Source organism: Cynocephalus volans, chromosome X, assembly GCF_027409185.1.
Source record: "Cynocephalus volans isolate mCynVol1 chromosome X, mCynVol1.pri, whole genome shotgun sequence".
In the NCBI taxonomy this organism is placed as follows: Eukaryota; Metazoa; Chordata; class Mammalia; order Dermoptera; family Cynocephalidae; genus Cynocephalus; species Cynocephalus volans.
The window spans coordinates 61704996-61726407 of NC_084478.1; the positions used below are offsets into that span (position 1 = coordinate 61704996).

Here is a 21412-nt window from a genome sequence, read left to right on the forward strand (position 1 = left end):
ACATTTATAATTTTATATTTTACCCTTCAATAGGGTCTGTTACAGTATTCTAAAACAGATTAATATTTCTGCAGTAAAACATATAAATAGTCATTCTAATGTGCCAAACTAAGAAAACTATAAATAGTCCCAGGTCAAGTTTCAACACCAAGTGAGTTTAGGCAAAATTTATGAAAAATTTGTGGGATTGTAATAAGGGCTTATGAATCTGTACGAGGGTACTTCAAAAAGTTTATGAGAGGATTTGTATCATCTTTTAATTTTTCCATGAACGTTTTGAAGTACCCTCATATTTGCACTGGATGATGTAACAATGGGAAATGGTGTTATCTCCTGTTGTCACCAGTTCATTCCTCATTATCATTTTGAGAATGAATTACTTGTACTTCTTTAAACAAGTCAGCATCACTTTTGGGTGTTTTTCTCTGCACTTGCAAGTTCTAGTTGGGTCTTTAAGAACTCTGCAAATCTGTAAAGTCCTTTATATGAGAAACTCATTTCATAAATCTTCCACTTTCTACAACCTACCTATTTTACTAAAATACACTAATCTTTATATTCTCCTTCACATTCTTCCAAATACTTTACATTGGCATGAGTCAAAAGAATATTTATTATCTTGATTAATTCTTTCATTTCATAATGCAGTGAACTTGACTTGAAAAGTTCACAGCCTGACTCCGTAGGAAAATTGTAGTGGGAGCTCAGTACATAACTTTCTCTTTTGATTTCATTTAACTGTTTGAATGAACATAAACTTTTTTCTACATACACCACATATTGCAAACGAACTTAGTTTCTCTTTCTCTAGGCCAGACTTTTAAGTGTTTCTCTAGGGTTAAAGACCTACTCATTCATTGAAGAGTATAGTTTAAACTTTTGTTGCTAAAAGTTTCAGGTAGACTTCACATTGTCAACAGCTGCTAATGAGAAGTTTTTAGAATTTTTAATAATCAAATTTGCATGTTAGATTACTTAGCAGCAAGATAAAGCATTAAGTAGAAAGAAGATTTAGAGGCATGAATTAGTAGGTGATTAGGACAGTTCAGACAACAGGAGAGACAAAGGTTAGAGAGTAAAATAGACCTCACTTGATGATTGGGGATGGAGGTGAGGGAGAAATCTGTATTGCTAGACTTTGGCTTGGGCCACATAGTGGGACATTTGTGCTTGTTGATGAAATTGGGAATAAAGGAAGACAAGAAGAAATGAGTTAGGTGTAGAGAATGATGATTATCAATTTGGCTGGCGTTAGACATGCAGAACTTGAATTCGTATTACGAGATTAAGTCAAAATTTCTGTTAAGCAGCCAGATGGATGTACAGCTATATTGTTAGAAAAGGAGTCTGAAATACACATTTATAGTTCTCAGCTGGCTGATAGGTAACAATTAGCTATTTTTAAGGTAGAGCAGTACCCACAGAAAGAAATGAATTAAGGAAGACTTTAAAGTTAAGGCTAAGTACTTCCAGGAGATCAGCCTGCTGGACGAGGGCATGGAGGTCTACGGAGGTGAGAACTTCAAGCTTGGGATCAGGAACCCATGGGATATTTATGAAGCTTAACCACATACTGGGGTATAAAGCAAGATTCAACAAATTTCAAAAAATTAGCATCATAAAGAACATGTTCTCTTGAGCATCCAGCAGCCATCATCTCCAGAAGCTGGGAAATCAGTGCCTCTGTCTACGTGGAGAGTGTGGGCGGTACACGAAGCATCTACTGAATGGAGAAAAGGTGCATGCAAGCTCAACTTTTTTGTCGCTACCACATATAATGGTACTTCAAAAGGTTCATGGAGAGAGTGCGTGCGGAGCAGAGAGATATCCAGCAGGGGAGGCGGAAGCTCTGCAGAGACCACACACCCTGCAGTGCCGGCATGCGTCCCAGCAGGTAGGCTTTATTGCTGCCACCCAATTCCATCCCCAGCCCAGCCAACCGAGCGCAGAGCAGGGAGACGTTCAGCAGGGGAGGTGGAAGCTCCGCAGAGACCACACGCCCTGCGGTGCTGGTGCGTGACCCAGCAGGTAGGCCTCACTGCTGCCACCCAAGTCCTTCCCCAGCCCGGCCGAGTGCATGCTGATGAGAGAGGCAGCTCTCCGGAGAGGTTCAAGACCTGAGGCAACCACATACACAAGGCACTAGTGGCCAACTGAGCAGACACTGAGATAGCCATACCAAATTGGCAACCCCAGCAACATCCTAGCCAGACAATAGTGTCAAACCAGTGGACTGTGAAACCCCCTGCCACAGTGACTGAACATCAAAGGAAAGATACCAGAAATATGAAAAATCAAGAAAGTACACCACCAAAGGGTAATAACTCTAAAGCTCTAGATCCTATAGAACAAGAAGCCCTTGAAATGTCTGACAAAGAATTTTGAGTGATAATTCTAAGGAAACTGAATGAGATACAAGGAAACTCAGCTAGACAACATGATGAAACAAGGAAAAGTATACAGGATCTGAAAAAAGAAATGTACAGGGAACTCAATGCCCTGAAAAAGAATGTAGCAGAGCTTGCCGAGCTGAAGAATTCACTCAACGAAATAAAAAACAGAGAGTTTAACCAGCAGGCTTTCAGAAGCAGAAGAGAGAACTTCTGACCTTGAAGATGGGCTGTTTGAAATAACATAGGGAGACAAAAAAAAAAGAAAAAGAAAAAGAAAATTGGAAGCATTGAAGAAAATCTAAGAGATATCAGACAATCTTAAGCACTCAAATATCTGAGTCATGGGTATTCCAGAAGGGGAGACAAAGGAGATTGCATTGAAAACATATTCAACAAAATAGTGGCAGAAAACTTCCCAGTTATTGGGAAAGACACAGATCTTCAGATTCAGGAAGCTCCAAGATCCCCAAACATATTCAACCCAAAAAGGTCTTCTCCAAGACATGTTATAGTCAAATTGGCAAAACTCAGAGACAAAGACAGAATCTTAAAAGCTGCAAGAGAGAAGCGTCAAATCACCTATAAGGGAGCCCCAATCAGACTAAGATCAGACATTTCATCACAAACCCTAAAAGCCAGACAGGAATGGGAAGATATATTCAAAATACTAAAAGACAAAGATTGCCAGCCAAGAATACTCTACCCCGCAAGGCTATCATTCCAAAATGAAGGGCAAATAGTATATTTCTCAGACAAAGAAAAACTGCAGGAGTTCACTAGCACATGACCACCCTTACAAGGAATTCTCAAGGGAGTACTGGGTTTGGTACCTGAAAAAAAACTACCACTGCCATAAAAACCCCAGAAAAATCAAAACCCACTAGTATAATAAAAATGGCATCCATGGAGAGAAAAAAAACAAACAAAGGCTATGTACAACCCAAGGAACCAACAAATACAGAAAACAAACAGTAAATCAGAAAGAAAGGAACAAAAGACACTTAAGACATCCAAACAAAAATCAATAAAATGCTAGGATTAAATCAACACTTTTCAATAACAACTCCTAATGTAAAATGCTTAAATTCCCCAATCAAAAGACACAGACTGGCTGACTGGATTAAAAAGGAGGACCCAACTATATGCTGCCTTCAAGAGACCCACCTCACTCATAAAGACTCACATAGACTAAGAGTGAAAGGATGGAAAAAGATTTACCATGCAAACAGTAATGAAAAACAAGCTGGAGTAGCAATTCTTATATCTGACAAAATAGACTTTAATCTAAAAACCATAAAAAGAGATAGTGAGGGCCACTACATAATGATAAAAGGATTGATCCATCAACAAGACATAACAGTCATAAATATATGTGCACCCAATGTTGGAGCAGCCAGATTTATAAAAGAAACTCTGTTACACCTAAAGAAGGAAATAGACACTAATACCATAATAGCAGGGGACCTGGTCACCCCACTGTCAATATTGGACAGATCATCTAGGCAAAGAATCAGCAGAGAAACACAAGATCTAAACAACATACTAGACCAATTGGACTTGGCAGATATCTACAGAACATTCCATCCAACAACCTCAGAATATTTATTCTTCTCATCAGCACATGGATCATTCTCCAGGAAAGATCACATGTTAGGTGACAAATCAAGTCTCAACAAATTCAAAAAAATTGGAATTATCCCATGCATTTTTTCAGGCCACAATGGATTAAAATTAGAAATCAGTAACAAACGAAATTCTGGAAATTATACAAGCACATGGAAATTAAACAGCATTCTACTTAATGACATATGGGTCCAAGAAGAAATCAAGCAGGAAATCAAAAAATTTGTTGAAACTAATGAAAATAATGATACATTATTCCAAAACCTGTGCGATAATGCAAAAGCAGTACTAAGGGGGAAATTTATCGCATTAAATGCTCACTTCAGAAGAATGGAAAGATGGCAAGTGGACAACCTAACACCTCACCTTAAATAACTAGAAAAACAAGAACAATCCAAACCAAAAGTTAGCAGATGGAAAGAAATCATTAAGATCAGAGCAGAACTGAATGGAATTGAAACCCAAAACACAATACAAAAGATCAATGAATCAAAAAGTTGGTTTTTTGAAAAGATAAATAAAATTGACAAACCATTAGCATGGCTAACTAAAAAAAGAAGAGAGAAGATCCAAATAACAACAATTAGAAATGAAAAAGGTGATGTTACAATTGATACATCTGAAATAAAAGGAATCATTCGAGACTATCATAAACAACTATATGCCAACAAATTAGAAAATCTGGAGGAAATGGATAAATTTCTGGACACACACAAGCTGCCAAAACTGAGCCAAGAAGATGTAGAAAATCTGAACACACCGATAACAATAAAGGAGATTGAAGCTGTTATCAGAAGGCTCCCAACAAAGAAAAGCCCAGGACCAGATGGATTCACAGCAGAATATTATCAAACATTCAAAGAGGAATTGACACCAATTCTCTACAAACTATTCCAAGAGATTGAAACAGAGGCAAATCTCCCACACGCATTCTATGAAGCAAACATCATCCTGATACCAAAACCAGGTAAAGATATAACCAAAAAAGAAAACTACAGGCCGATATCCTTGATGAATATAGATGCAAAAATCCTCAATAAAATACTAGTTAACACAATGCAGCAACACATACGTAAAGTTATACACCACGATCAAGTGGGATTCATCCCAGGGGTGCAAGGTTGGTTCAACATACGCAAATCAATAAATGTGATACACCGTATCAATAAAATCAAACACAAGGACCATATGATCATCTCTATAGATGCTGAAAAAGCATTTGATAAAATTCAGCATTCATTCATGACAGAGACCCTCTATAAGTTAGGTATAGATGGAAATTATCTCATCATAATTAAAGCCATATATGACAAACCGACTGCCAATATCATCCTGAATGGGGGAAAGCTGAAAGCTTTTCCTTTAAGAACAGGAACTAGACAAGGATGCCCACTCTCAGCACTCCTATTCAACATAGTGTTGGAAGTACTAGCCAGAGCAATCAGAGAAGAGAAGGAAATAAAGGGCATCCAGATTGGAAAAGATGAAGTCAAACTGTCCCTGTTTGCAGATGACAGGATCCTATATATCGAACAGCCTAAAGCCACTACAAAAAAACTCTTAGAGTTCATAAATGATTTCAGCACAGTAGCAGGATACAAAATCAACACACAAAAATCAGTAGCATTTTTACTCTCCACTAGTGAACATACAGAAAGAAATCAAGAAAGCTTGCCCAGTTACAATAGCCACCAAAATATAAAATACTTAGGAATTGAGTTAACCAAGGATGTGAAAAATCTCTATAATGAGAACTGCAAACCACTGCTGAGGGAAATTAGAGAGGATACAAGAAGATGGAAAGATATCCCATGCTCTTGGATTGGAAGAATCAGCATTGTGAAAATGTCCATACTACCCAAAGTGATATACAAATTCAATGCAATCCCCATCAAAATTCCAAAGACATTTTTCTCAGAAATGGAAAAAACTATCCAGACATTTATATGGAATAACAAAAGACCATGCATAGCCAAAGCAATGCTGAGCAAAAAAAAATAAAGCTGGAGGCATAACACTACCTGACTTTAAACTATATTACAAAGCTGTAATAACCAAAACAGATGGTACCAGCATAAGAACGGACACACTGATCAATGGAATAGAATGGAGAATCCAGAAATCAACCCACACACCTACAGCCATCTGATCTTTGACAAAGGCACCGAGCCTATACACTGGGGAAGATACTGCCTCTTCAGTAAATCATGCTGGGATAACTGGATATCCATATGCAAGAGAATGAAACTAGACCCGTACCTTTCACCATATACTAAAATCAACTCAAAATGGATTAAAGAGTTAAATATACACCCTGAAACAATAAAACTTCTTAAAGAAAACATAGGAGAAACATTTCAGGAAGTAGGGCTGGACACAGACTTCATGAATATGACCCCAAAAGCACAGGCAACCAAAGGAAAAATAAACAAATGGGATTATATCAAACTAAAAAGCTTCTGTACAGCAAAAGAAACAATTAACAGTTAAAAGACCAAAAACAGAGTGGGAGAAAATATTTGCCAAATGTACATCTGACAAAGGATTAATATCTAGAATATACAAGGAAGTGAAACAACATTACAAGAAAAAAACAAGCAACCCAATTAAAGAATGGGCAAAAGAGCTAAATAGGAATTTCTCAAAGGAAGATATGCGAATGGCCAACATATATGAAAAAATGCTCAGCATCACTCAGCATTCGGGAAATGCAAATCAAAACCACACTGAAATACCATCTAACCCCAGTTAGGATGGCTAATATCCAAAAGACTGTGAATGATAAATGCTTGCAAAGTTGCGGAGAAGAAGGAACTCTCATACATTGTTGGTGGGACTGCAAAAAGGCACAGCCTCTATGGAAAATGGTATGGAGGTTCCTCAAACAATTGCAGATAGATCTACTATATGACCCAGCTATCCCACTGCTGGGAATATACCCAGAGGAATGGAAATCATGAAGTTGAAGGTATACCTGTTCTCCAGTGTTCATCGCAGCACTCTTTATAATAGCTAAGAGTTGGAACCAGCCCAAATGTCCATCATCAGATGAGTGGATAAGGAAATTGGTATATCTACACAATGGAATACTACTCAGCTATAAAAAGGAATGAAATACTGCCATTTGTAAGACATGGATGGACCTAGAGAGAATTATATTAAGTGAAACAAGTCAGGGACAGAAAGAGAAATATCACATGTTCTCACTTATTTGTGGGAGCTAAAAATAAGTAAATAGACAAAATCCGGAGGGGGGGAAGGAAGAAGATATAACAATTACAATTCCTTGAAGTTGATACGACAAGCAAACAGGAAAGATATTGTTGGGAGGGAGGGCGGTGAGGGAGGAGGGAGGGAGGTTTCAGTAATTGGCCACAATATTCAACCACATTGTATATTGACAAAATAAAATAAAATTTGGAAAAAAAAAAAAAAAAGGCTACTGATCTCTTCCTTTAATTCATTCAGCTATGACAGTTTTTCCATATTAAGATATCTTATTCTCCTTTAAAATATATGTCATTTACATATAATACGTTGCTGTACCCTCCCTTCCCCCAACTTGTTTATACTTTTTCCTCCAACATTTATTTTGAAATTTTTTAAACCTACAAAAAAAGTCGAAAGAATAATACCTGTACAACCTCATCTGGATTCATGAGAAAGGTTTTGCCACATTTACTTAGCAGTCCATATACACATACATGTGCACACACTTTTTTGGCTGAGCCATATGAAAAAGTAATTCACAGACATTATGACATGTCTCCCCAAATACTTCATCTCTTAAGAATAAGGATATTCTCCTACATAACCTTTATATCATTTATTATATCTAAGAAGTATGAAATTCAGTAGCATCAGCTAATACACAGTTCACATTTAGATTTCCCCAACTATCCAAAAATGTCTTTTTTTTTTTTTTTTTCCTTTAAAAGCTCTTGGCTCTTCTCACCTCCCCACCCTAATCCAGATTGAATCAGGGTTCACACTGAATTCAGTACGTAGTCATAATGGCTTCTTTGGTTTCTTTTAAATCCATGAACATCTTTTTTCATGACATTCTCTTTTTGAAGGTAGCAGGTCTTTGTGTTGTACAGAGTTTCATATTCCAGATTTGTTTTCTCGTAATTTTGAGTTAAATATTTTTGACAAGAACTATTGATGATGTTTACTTTTGGTAAACCCTTGCCCTACTCCAGTGTAAACTATGTCTTATATATTCATATTTTCATTAGTGGGTCCTGAGTGATTAAGTTTCACTAAATAGGCACTAATAAAACTTAAATGTTCCTTTTTTATCCATCTTCATCAAAGTATACAGTTTTACCCTCCGGTTTTAATTTTAAAAACTGATTGGCTAAGAGTGAAAGGAAACTATCACTCTTTGCAAATTCATGATTCACATTTTCAGGTATTTGAGATACATTACTTTGGCCTACATTTTCTCTGTATAGTGCTAAGACTCTTTACTTCACTTTCATAAGATTCATATGTTCTTGTGTTTTACTGTTGAAGTATTCCTTTTAATAGGACCCTTGAAAGGAATAGATAGTGCAGCACATGAGCTCTGGAGACTATTGGCACTAACGAAATTTCCATATAGATAATTGGCTTTCAGAACAAATAGTCTTCTAGATGCAGTTGAATGGTTTAATCTCAATGGTAGATAAAGCCAACCCCAACAAATATGATATAAATTGTAGTAATCATGTTTGACTATTGGCAAGTTAATATAAGGTAGTATGTTTCTGATTCATTGGAAACTCAACAGCTTTGTTAGTTACACTGAAATCACTGTGATAAATAGTTCAGTAAATTTTAAAATATGTTAGAAACAGAATACCAAGGAGGATGTTTTCCTCTGAAAAGTTCAATATTAGGAAGTGTTAGATTTAAGAGGAGCGTATTAGATAGTGTCATCTCTCCGAGGAGACACAAAGGATTACTCAAAGCCCATTTCTCCAGAGCAATGAGAGGCCCGAAGGGGTTAATCCCAGGAGGAATTCCTTCAAGAGAGAAGGATCCCAGGAGTAACCCTGAATCAGGTTTTCTCTCAGCTTTTATTGTCCAGGCAAGAAAGTTACAGAAAAGAACACAGGCAGTTAATCAGTCATAGTAGGAGTCAAAAAAAACTAAGCTATGTGAAGTACAAAAAGAAACAACGAGATCATCGAGATAATCGCCATGGCAACACTTAGTTCCCCAAGAAACGTAAGGAAACAGTTGAAGGCAAGATGAGGAACATCCCCCAACCATTAACCTTGAAGCTTTTAGCTCACACAGTTTCCTATCATTAGGTTTAGCTGCACCAGGGATGACTGCCCTTAGAACAATCACTTTTACTGTGTTACAATTTTTTTTTTTTTATCTACAACAGAGACTAGTCCTGTGAAAGTTTTGTTTTTTCCCAAACTTAGCATTTCTATATGTATACTAAAAAGTGAGGCTATTCCTTAAACTGCAGGGCTTTGGCCCTGCTAAAAACTAAGGGCTGTGGCCCTACTAAGCTAAAGGGTAAGGCACTGTGAAATACATGTGTTTTATTAATGTTAGTATCCTCCACAGATAGTACGCCGAGGGGTAGAAAGTTAACTTTCAGAATATACATTCACTTGTCTACCTGCTGGTAATCTGCCAGATAATTATACATTCCAACATCCTAATAATGTATAAGCCAATAGTTGAAAATAAATTCTCTAAAATTTCCAGCAGTACCAAGTCCATTGAAAATCACTTTCCACAAATTTAATTTCTTGTCATATCATTTTGTCATTCTTTTGACCATCCTGTAAAGCACTATTCTTATGTTTCAGTTTTTAAATGTACGTTTTATATCCCCAATATCAATGCTTTATGTGCTTTTTCTGTGCCTTTTGTGTATATCTGATCACTATGTGTTCATTATTTGCCTTTCCTTTTTTCTTTTCCTAAGTCTTAGAGTGTGTGCTATTTACTTTCCTCGTAAAATATTACATGAGGTGCAGCACTGTGTAGTTATGTCCAATCTGCCTTCATATCTTGCCTTCTCCATTTACTGGCTGGGGGACTATGGGCAAATTACCAAACCTATTAGTCTTTGTTTCCTCTTCTGAAAAATGGGGATAATAATTATATCTTTCTAATATAACTTTTATGAGTATTATGTGAGTTTTAGTATAAGGTAAACACTCAGTAAATTGTAGTTGTTGTTATAATTAATATTAATTATAGAAACCCCAGTCACTCTGTTTTTTTTTTTAGAAAGTTAGTACCTAGGGCAGTGGTTCTCAAATGCAGGAAATTTTGCCTCCCCCTTCCCTAAGGGATATATGGCAGTGTCATGACTTGGGTGGGCAGGATGCTGCTAATATTTTGGGGAATTGACTAGGGATGCTGCTAAATATCCTACAATGCACAGGACAGCTCCCCACAACCAAAAATTATGCAGCCCAGAATACCAGTAGTGCTGAGGTTGAGAAACCCTGACCAAGTGGAATCTAGACTAAACAACTTTTAAATAACCTCTGTTTTGTTTTCTTTTTGATGTGTTAACTATTGAACTTTCAGTTGGCACTCATTGTACAATTTTTTCAAATAAAACAATTTAGTAATTACATAATTATTTTAACACAACTTAAGAATTTGACACATCTAATTCAAATAATATAAGACTAGTTAACATTTGTTGAGCACTAATCCTCATAACAGCACTATAAGTTAAATATCCACTTTTTACAGTTGAGGAAACTGAGGCACAGAGAATAAGAAATGTGTGTGAAGCAGGAATTTGAACCAAGACAATTCTAGGTCTAGAATCAGCTCTTGCCCACTCCAGCTTGTCTCTCTGTGTGGTCTCTTAAGGCTCTAATCATAAAAACTGTAGTGATTTTTGAAGTTGGTGTGGTACTAGTGTCTATTGAAAAATATTGCAATAAATCTTGTTTTTAATTTCATCACTAATGAAGAGGTTTGCACTGGTTCTTACTTTCTTGATCACAAGAATCACCTGGAACTCATTAAAATAGGTTTCCAGGCTCTATTCCTACCAAGTAAAATCAAAGCTCTATGGAAAGAACTTTGGGAATCTCTTTCACAGTGGCCTAGGGAATCTTATGATCAGGCAAATTAGAAGTACCCTGGAATAGATTAGATCTCCTTTAGAACTAAGAATTTTTTTGTTTTTTCTTTCACACATATTATAGGTTATTACCTTATCTACATAATATGCACTTTATCACAAGTACAGAGTTTTTAAGTGTAAATTAAAGCCAACTGTTAAGTATTAACTTCATTTTCCTTTTAAATGAGGTATCCTACAACTCTTTGGTCACAGCCAGTTAGGCCTAACAACTGAACAGAATTTTTTCCAACAATGTAAGTAGATAATGGTGAAGACCATGCTCATAGTTAGCATAGATCCTAGTGCTGTAGTCCTGGTGGTCTTCTAATACTCATTTGGGCTTAATATATAATGAATTTTTCATTATATTACATTGTTCAAACAAAATCTAAAAATTCTGAAACTTTGCTTTCTCGTGGTTAACTTATTATTCGCTTCATGCTTGTTTTTTCCATCTCGGAGTTTACTGTTCTTAAGATACCCATTTTATCATGACTGAGACCTTGATTTTCAGCCATGTGGTTGGTTTAAATGAAATTGTTAGATGCCTTATTGACATTCAGATACCCACTGTTGTCCTAGGAGAGCACAACCTTAGAGTGACAGGTGACGAGAGTTTTGAGGGCTCACATGTTGGCTCGCTTTTTCCTGCATGGCTCTTTCAGTAAGAGACTGGGCAGGGCGAATTACCTCTTAGTATTTCTTAATTTGTTAGTGGCTAACATTGTTACCATAAGGAATTTAAAGTACCACATCAAGTTAACTCATGTTTCATCTGTGTCCACACAGATGTTTGGGAACTTACTTTGGAGACTTAGTCAAGTTGCCCCTAGAATGTCAGAGTAATCCCCATTGTTGTCTTAACTTTGACATAATGTAATGTTATTATGGCTTCTTTCCTATTATTCTCTGCCCCAGAAACCTTATTCCAAGATTAAAATCTTGTAAGAACAGTTGTTTGTTTCCTAAATAATTTCCACACTACTTTCTCATGGCATTCCTTCTGCACAGAAGGTGCCTTCCCCCCACTTCTCCTTCCTGCTCATATCTAAATTGATTTCTGTATGAATATTTCTGTGATTTTTTTCACCTCCCTTTACCTGAAGATGATCTCTCCCTCCTTTTAGTATCCATGGCATTCTATGTCTGTTTATCTTTTGCCTAATGTATTGATTTATGAATATATTGTGCATTGGTTGCTATGTAAATAAGGCTCTCAATTATTTATTTTCTTCAGTTCTCTTGTTCTGATATTGCAAGTACGAAGACACTTCAGAAAGTTCATGGAAAAATAGAATTAGACAATAGGTATCTTTTTATGAACTTTTTGAAGACCTTCATTTATTTTCATTCTATCCCCTTGTCTGATATCGTTCTCTAAAATTCCATCCCTTTTTAAGCTTCATCTTTGCAGATCAGCTTTTGGTTGGATTAGATTCTACTTTATAACTTCAAATATGCCAAGCCCCCAATTAGCCTCTTCCTTGTGGTTTTCTTCCAAGCTGAAGTTGTCTTTATCCACTGCCTTTCTGTGTAGCCTTTCATCCAGATAGTTAAAAACAGAGCTCAGGTCCTGAAACCATATCGATCCTTAAAAGTCAAAGAATTCCCTGCTTCTCTGGCTGTTGAAATCATTTCTGACCCTGTTCCCAAAATACATTTATGCAAAATAGCATTTCCCATCTTCTACATTTTTATACCTTTTGTGAGTGATTTATTCTTTTGTTTTTAGCAAATTGAATTCTTAATTGCCATAAGTAAACATTAAAATTCAGCAAAACTAATATTAAGGGGAAATGAGAATCTTGATTTTGTTTAGTTTTTTCTTTTTTTAGCTCTTCAATACATTTAAACATTGTCTTTGTATAAAATCAAAGTCTGAGTTTAATCAAAGCAGAACAAGTCACTGTTAAGTCTTGAATATTATATCTGTATTTTCCCTAAGATCCTTTCCTTAAATCTCTTTACTTTCTGTTTATTTTTCCCTATCCTTTGATTGAATCACATTCTTTCTTTAGGACCTGCTCATTCCTGTGAACTCCATAAGATCCTCTGTCTCTCTAAATTCTCTTTTTTCTATTCCAACTGCTGCCTTTTGAAAATGGGAGGGAATAAAAATTTCAATGTTAAAGACAACAGTAAGGGCAAGGAGAAACCACAATGTTGTTATTCATTGTCAGATAAGATTGATAGAGCTGCCAGTTTTCTAAGATTCCAGTACACACAAAATAAAAATTCTGGAGCTGTGATTCTAGAAGCAGACTATTCATGGCTTACTGTATACTCATAGCAACCTTAGCTCCGACTCCTTGTTATTTGCAGGAAAATAGTATATTGCCTTTTTCTAGATGAAACTACGAGACTAACCATAAATTATAAACTACGGCCTAACAGCCAGAGTAGTCAGTAGCATTGGAGATGAAAGTTCATTCTCTAAGTAAAGAGTGGAATAATATTCCACAGAACCAAGACTCTGTGTTTGTGCTGACTGAACCCAAGAATCTCATCTTCACAAGAGAAGAGGGGGGAGTAGGTGGAGAATAAGACATAAAAAGAGACCAAAAAAGTGCAGTGTGAGATAGTGGAAGCTTGAAATTTTCTGCTTTTGAAAACTCCTAGCTCAACCATTTAAATGGCTTTATGACATCAGACAAATTTAGCTTCCCCCATTTGTAAGATGGAAATAACCTTCCTACACAGGGCTCTACAGGGTTGTTAACAGGCCGGGTTGGCTTAAGCTGTGTGAAATACTAAATATATGCCTCCTGTCTGGCTGTTATTCTTATGTTTTTATTTTTATTTTATCGCTTTATTATTTTTGTTTGTCCATATGGGAGCACAGTTGAGTTTGCAAATCTTCCAAAGGTTTCTGCAGAGTTTTAGGCATTATTTTCCTGTAAAAGAGACCTTATTTTGAAGCCTTACTTGGAAAACTTGTTTAATAAGCTATGTGCCTTCAGAGGTGAATTGTACGAGACATGGGGAGAGAAAAAGAGAGAAGCAGGTGCTATTTAAGAGCCAGAGGCATAGTCTAAATTATATTCTCTCTCTTTTTGCCGTGATCTAAATTTTTACTTGCTACCTCTCCTGGCAGCCTATACACATGTGTGCATGTGTCTCCACACACAGATCACTGTTCTAGTTTTGACATGCAACTGCAGTCTAAAACATTTTTTTTCTGAATAAGTTAAACATGCAAGAATTGCTGAAGCTTAACTGAGAGTGGAGTCCTTTGAATATGATACTTAAAGAATTAGCCTACAACTGTAAATTTAATACTGTTTTGTTATTACTGTTAGTATCTTCCCTAACCCCAGGTTAATATACATGGGTTCTTATAAATAATAATACTTTAACCTAGTAATTTATAAAATAGCAAGGAAATACAAATTAAGATAAATTAAATACACTATTGCTTATACTTTGAATTTTGGTTTGTTAGTAATCAAATGTTTGTTCATTGAGCACCTACTATATGCCCAGCACTGTCCTAGGCAGTGAGTAGATGACTAAACAGCGTGAATAAAATAGACAAGACCTTTGCTTTCAAGACAATATTCAGTTGCTAAACCCATTTCCTTTTCTTTAGGGTATTTTCATTGTCTCCAAATTTTAGAATTGAAAAATGCCTTAGAGATCATCTAGTCCAACCTCTCTGTTCAAATAGAGAACCTGAGCCAAGAAGATTCACAGAAGAGTGAAAGAATTTAGCAGACAAATCCAAGTAATGACAGCAAACTATGGGAAAATCAACACAAATTGTGAGAATTCACTATTGTTAGCATAAGTATGAGTTTAGAAAAGGAAAAGGTATATTATAAGAAAATTCAGGTGTGTTAATATAAATGGATTCCACTATATTATCTTCAAGTTAAAATGAAGACATAAATTTCTTTTTTTCTGCTTTAGTGCTATAGTCAAACCAATTTTGTATCACTACAGGATACAAAATTGTAATGTACAAAAGCAGTGTAATGTTTAGTCCTGTAGTGACTAAATCCATAAATGGTTTGCTGCTTATGGACTCAAGAATTTCAAAAGCAGCTATACAGATGATGCTGTTCATAAGTGTTTAGGTAGTTTTGATAGAAATAATGTACCTTCCTGCCTTGCCAGAATCATAGCAGTTCAGATCTGGAATTCAGACCCCTTATTTCTATGATGACGAAATTGACTCCCAGAGAGGTTTAACTGACTTGCCCAAATAAGAGCCAAAATTAGCAACTCATATTTAAGCAGGGGGTCAGTTTTTATGTATTATGAGAATTTATTTTGATATTCAGATATTAATTATTCTCAACTTTAAATGATTTAATAGTGTCATCATCACACCTGCTGAACATTGCCTTGTTTTTTTAATCTGCAAATGTCTGAGAAATCGACGTAAGAAAAATTATGAAGTCATAGACATTAGAACCAAATCTTTTGGCATTATTTCTAATTGCTACATCTTTCATGCCAAAAATATTCAATATTCAGTTGCTGGTCACAAATAATTTTTCCCCACAATAGGTATTGTCTTCTGAGAACTCTGAAGCAATGTCAGACATTGAGGGAAGCTCTCATTGCTGCAGGAAAAGAGATTATATGGCATGGGCGGACAAAAGAAGAACCAGCTCATTACTGTAGCATTTGTGAGGTAAGTAATTTCTATCCACAGCTGTTTTGTAAAACCTTTACTTCTCCACTCTTGGTTTCTCTTTAGTTATTTTCTTTAGCTTATACTTTTTTTTTTTTTTTTTTTTTTTTTTTTTTGTGACCGGCCGCACCGTGCTCAGCCAGTGAGCACACCGGCCATCCCTATATAGGATCTGAACCCGCGGCGGAAGCGCTGCTGCGCTCCCAGCGCCGCACCCTCCCAAGTGCACCACGGGGTTGGCCCTAACTTATACTTTTATATAATGCATTTTACTGTAATTAATATTGTGTTCAATTTTGTTATTTTCTTGTTACTTAGCTATCATATTAAAATTTAATCTGATGATGCAATATTTCGCTAGCTGTCAGTTAACCTTAAAACTACCTACTGCAGAGTCATATACTTTGTAGATCTTTAACAGATAGTAATCAACAAGAAGTTTAGTCTGAGATTTTAAACTGGGAACAATCTAGTTGTACATAGATGCTAATAAACTGGATATAGTTATGTATAGCTCCAGACAGATCGATATTCAGTTCTCTCTGGTGCAGTTCACAATACATTTGTCAGTTTTCTCCTGTGACCAAGGCTTGCAAGAAACATGAACAAAGAAGATGTTGCTCTGAAGGAGCTTAAATTCTACTTGGAGAAGACAAACTATAAACAACTAATTGTAATGTATATGAGGCTATGATGAATGTGAAGTTGGACATACTGTTATAATAACATGGAGGGGGGGAAATGAGCTAATTTTCCTGTCTAGTATTGGCATGAGAGTTCACAAAAGTATTAGCATTTGAGTCCATCCTTGAAGTATGAGTATGATATCAGTCAGCTGAAATATGGTGAGAATTGGAGGTAGATTGTCATGTGCTATAGGAACAACATGGATGTGGGGAAATGAAATGGTTTCAGAAAAGGGTGAATAGTCCAATATAACTGGAACACAGAGCATGCAAATTCTACTTCTAAGTCTAGGTGGTATGTAGCTCGCACCACATCTTGAATGGTTTTAAGAAATTTTATATTTATGCTGAGATCATTGAAACTATCAAAAGTTTTTGAGCAAGTGTGACCAGGTTAGATGCGTGTTTCAGAGAGAAAAATGGTTGGAGAGGACCAAGATAGTAAGCTATGGCAGTGGTTTTAAGTAAGAGTTATCTTAAGGCCTAGACTAGAACCTGGCAGTGGGAATATTAAAGAACAGGAAGAATTCAAAGATATTTAGAAAGTAAAATCAGCAAGACAACTCATTAAATGGCAAATGTGAGGGACAAATTGATGAATGCTCACAAATTTTCTAGCTCAGATCACTAGGTTTATGTTGCTGCTCCATTGATAGTAATGGAAAACGTGGTGAACTCTAGTATTTTAATTAACATAACTGTTGAAAGAAGACATGAGATCCTGAGAGTTTTCTGTCATTGAAGAAATTCAAGGATAAGCCAAAGAAAGGGAAGGATATTGATGATCCATTCCAAACCTTGAAATTTTGTAATTCTGACATTGATCTTTATTTGAAATGATTGAATCCGTTGGCTATTTTAATGTTGTATAACCTGGCCAACGTAAGTCATTAGGAGATCAGACAGATTCCAGTTAGGTATGTTATAACTCACAAAAATGAATGTGTAAGCTTTCCAGTATTTGAGAATGACTCCTATCCCAGTGTTATTTCTTATCCTGCCTGAACTTAGGAACTCATCAGTCTTTCTGTAAAAGATAGAGGTATTATTTCTGAAATCATGCTCTACTCATGAATACATTTTTTGTTTGCACTCATGCTCTTTCACATGAGGTCTATAACTGAACACTTCGTTGTTGTCACTTACCTGTCAGTTTCCTCATCTATAAAATAATCAGATTATATTCATTCAACAAGTGTGTTGAGGTTGGCTTAGCACCAGGCACTGTGATATATTCTGGCAGTGCAAAGATGAGTAAAACTCAGTCTTCATCTTTAAAGAGCTCAGTCTGTGGGGGAAGACAGACATTCATACACAGTACCCTGGGATGAGTACTGTCACAGAGAAGTAAAAGGAAAATAATGATCACTTGCATCTGATTGTATACCAGTAGTTTGGATTTAAAACAAAAATAATCTGACCTTTATCAGACTTTTGAATTAGGTATTGCCAATGATTGTCATAAGTATAACATTCCCTTAGGTCACTCCCTTAAATATGCATTACCTCCCATGTCTTTGGGTTTGGTGCAAAATAAACCTGGTCTATTAAAGATTCTCAAACACAGGCATAGTTTTCTTAGTACTTACTCTTAACCAGAGATCACTGTCCACAATTCCATTAAAGTAGAATTCCATGATTCTACTAAAGAAGTACAGTAAAAATCACCATCTCTACTGAATGCTTTTTTTCTCTTATATGAAACAGGTGGAAGTTTTTGATCTGCTTTTTGTCACTAATGAAAGTAATTCTCGAAAGACCTACATAGTACATTGCCAAGACTGTGCACGAAAAACAAGTGGAAACCTGGAAAATTTTGTGGTGCTAGAACAGTACAAAATGGAGGACCTGATGCAAGTCTATGACCAATTTACACTAGTAAGTGAAATCAGCTGTGAGTACATAGTTAGCTGGGTTTTGAAGCAGTGTAATGTTTGCCACCTGATAAGTAGGAGGTAATGAAATATTTAAATTTTCCTTTGGCTCATTAGATACTGCATGACAGTATATGGATATCATCCCCCGTCCCCCCATCCCCGACTTCCAAGTATTTATTCCTATAAAATTGGCATATATCATTTTCACTTTTTCTTCCTGGGTGAGACCAGCCTAAATAATGTTATAACAATTACACTTTAAAATCTCTGCGTGCTTTAGAATACTATCATACTCTTTACATCATTTGAGCTCAGTTAATAAAATATGTGCATAGGTTAGTTCCTACAAAATGAATCAGTGCGTGTGCTTTTAAATAAATATATTTCTGCTTTTAGAGCTAATTGTGTTTGTTTAAAATTTGTCCTTGCCAGAAATATTAGCCCCATGGAATATTTGATGGAGCTTAACTTCCTGGTACATTATATAATTCAAACAGCAGATGCTTAGGAGGAAGCATTTTACTCTAGCAGATCAATACCTTTATGAATAGAAACAGGCATAATTTATTAGTTGTTGATTTCTTTCCATACTTTTCTCTAACACATGTGATCAGAAACTGACTTTTTGAAATTTAGTTCCTGATATTTTCACTTGATGGTCTTCAAGATGGCTTGAAGAAGAAAATGATCTGGAATATGTTGAACAAAATATATTATCTAGCTAAGATTGGTTCTGAAGGCAGTTACCAGTGAAATTATAATTGATTCATTAAAATTTTTCCAAAAGCCTTTTTTAAAAGCAGTCCAAAAAATGGTAAACTTAATAACATTCCAAGAGTTTTTGAGTAATTGGTGAAGAAGTGCAGAAAATTGCAGGTACACTGAGGAGGAGTAATAGACTTAGACTCTTAGGAAAATTGGCCAAGTGGGAGACAGTAAGGGAGTTTTTACTTTTATATTGTGTAGCAGGCTGTTGAACTTTCTTGAAATTTCTCCTAACTTCATAAGCAGCCTATATGTTTGTAGCCATGAACTAGGGAACAGTATTAACAATTTGTGAATGAAAATAACCTACCTTACTTTTATTTTCAGTCTCCTCCATTACCATCCGCCTCATCTTGATATTGTTCCATGGACATTAAATGAGACCTTTTCTGCTATTCAGGAAGTAACCCAGTTCTGCACCACTGGTTTTTGTAGCTATCTCGTAAGGCTGCTGGCTGAGAACTGTGTCTATGCAACCTTCCAAGTGCGGAGTGTCAACCAACTGGACAGAGGAGAGTACTGCTCCTATTCCAGGACTCTCACAAAGCTGATTAGCCGTTCTTCAGAAAAAAAAAATAATAATTTCCATGTTTTGTATATATCTGACAAAACTGGCAACATCATACAGACTACTGACTTGAAGACAACCTCTTTTATATTTCTCTATTTCTGGGCTGATGAATTTGTTTTCATCTATCTTTTCTCCCTTCAGAATTTTCCTTGGAAAAAAATACTAGCCTAGCTGGTCATTTCTTTGTAAGGTAGTTAGCAATTTTAAGTCTTTCTTTGGTCAACTTTTTTTTAATGTGAAAAGTTAGGTAAGAAACTTTTTTACTGCTTTTATGTTTTTCTGTCTTGTTTTGAAACCATGGAGGTTACACTTTTGGTTCCTAAATAAAACATTAAAAAAATTAACAGCCAAGTCACAAAGATAATGGATTGCACATAGACTAAGGAATAAACTTCAGATTTGTGCTTTTTGTTTCTAATCTTGATGTAAATTTACACTATTTATAAATACATATTTATTGCTTGAAAATATTTGTGAATTTCGGAATGCTGTTATTTTTTCCAGATTTACCTGCCATTGAAATTTTAAGGAGTTCTGTAATTTCAAACACTACTCCTATTACATTTTCTATGTGTAAATAAAACTGCTTAGCATTGTACAGAAACTTTTATTAAAATTGTTTAATGTTTAAAGAGTTTTCTATTGTTTGAGTTTTAAAAAAACTTTATGTATAGTGCCCAGTTTTTGTTCATTTTTCAAATCTGATTATATATATTTTATATATACTTATGTATGTATATATAATATATATAGAAATCTGGATATATATGTATAAAGATTTAGAACTTAAATTTTTCTCGTTTTAAGTTTCACATCTATGGTAGATTTTTGAGGTGTCTACTGTAAAGTATTGCTTACAAAAGTATGATTATTTTTAAAGAAATATATATGGTATGTATCTTCAAGACCTAAAATGTCAGACTGGTTTATTGTTAAGTTGCAATTACTGCAATGACAGACCAATAAACAATTGCTGCCAAAATGTAGTATAATAGTAGAAAACAAATAGTGATTCAACTTAAGATTTTAAAGGGAATGTTATATGGGCTTGACAAATCCTGTATATCACTTAGTAGCATTTTATATGGAAAAAGATTCAGGATGAAGGGCTCTATTTTAGAATGCAAATAAATTAAGAAACTATTTTTTCTGTTAGGTAATTTTGAAATCTCATACTTTACTGCTTGCATGATATGATGGGGGGTGTTGTACTGCAAATTCCATATCACTAGTAAAATACAGCAAGCTATATTAGCATTTTCAAGTCACTGCTAGTTAACCTATAGTATTTCATTGTATAGTAATGACACCTTGCATTTGTGCCTCCATTTTCTGAAGCATTTGACACATACTCTCATTTTATCGTATTGCTTTTTCTATAAAATTTCCAGGAAGCATTAGTGAAGAAGCGTAAAGAATGCTATAAATGAAGTTTATATATATGACTGAACAGAATTTATAATCCTGTCTGGTGAAATGCCATGCTGATTACCTTAATCAAGTACTCTTTCAGATAGTTTTGGAGTATGTTGTCCTCCTAGAAACAGTTTGGAGACTGAAAGCATGGGAATGTTATTCAATTAGCTAATAATTTGGTAAATATTGAATATGAGCAGCAATCATCTCTTATTTGTAATTTCAGAAAGAAATAATTTCAAATCGATATCTTAGTTACAAAGCAAGAGTGCTTGTCTAAGTGCTGCTCAGGATGTTTAACCACTAATATTTTTAAGTGTTTTTATTGTAAAATCTTCTA

The 21412-nt window shown here is 35.5% G+C and overlaps 1 protein-coding gene across 5 annotated transcripts in view; it reads left to right on the forward strand.

Moving 5' to 3' along the window:
• KDM6A (lysine demethylase 6A) overlaps window positions 1–20072 on the forward strand; it is a 195813-nt gene extending 175741 nt beyond the window's left edge. For 2 of the 5 annotated variants that reach the window (XM_063083611.1, XM_063083612.1), the window contains 3 exons: window positions 15631–15757; window positions 18151–18321; window positions 19413–20070. In XM_063083611.1, the coding sequence (XP_062939681.1) occupies window positions 15631–15757; window positions 18151–18321; window positions 19413–19442 (328 nt within the window). In that variant the 3' untranslated portion in view covers window positions 19443–20070. Of the gene's footprint in view, window positions 1–14707; window positions 14816–15630; window positions 15758–18150; window positions 18322–19412 lie in introns of all 5 variants that reach the window. The other 3 variants (XM_063083613.1, XM_063083615.1, XM_063083610.1) reach the window with 3 other exon arrangements.
• The last annotated feature ends 1340 nt before the right edge of the window (window positions 20073–21412 follow it).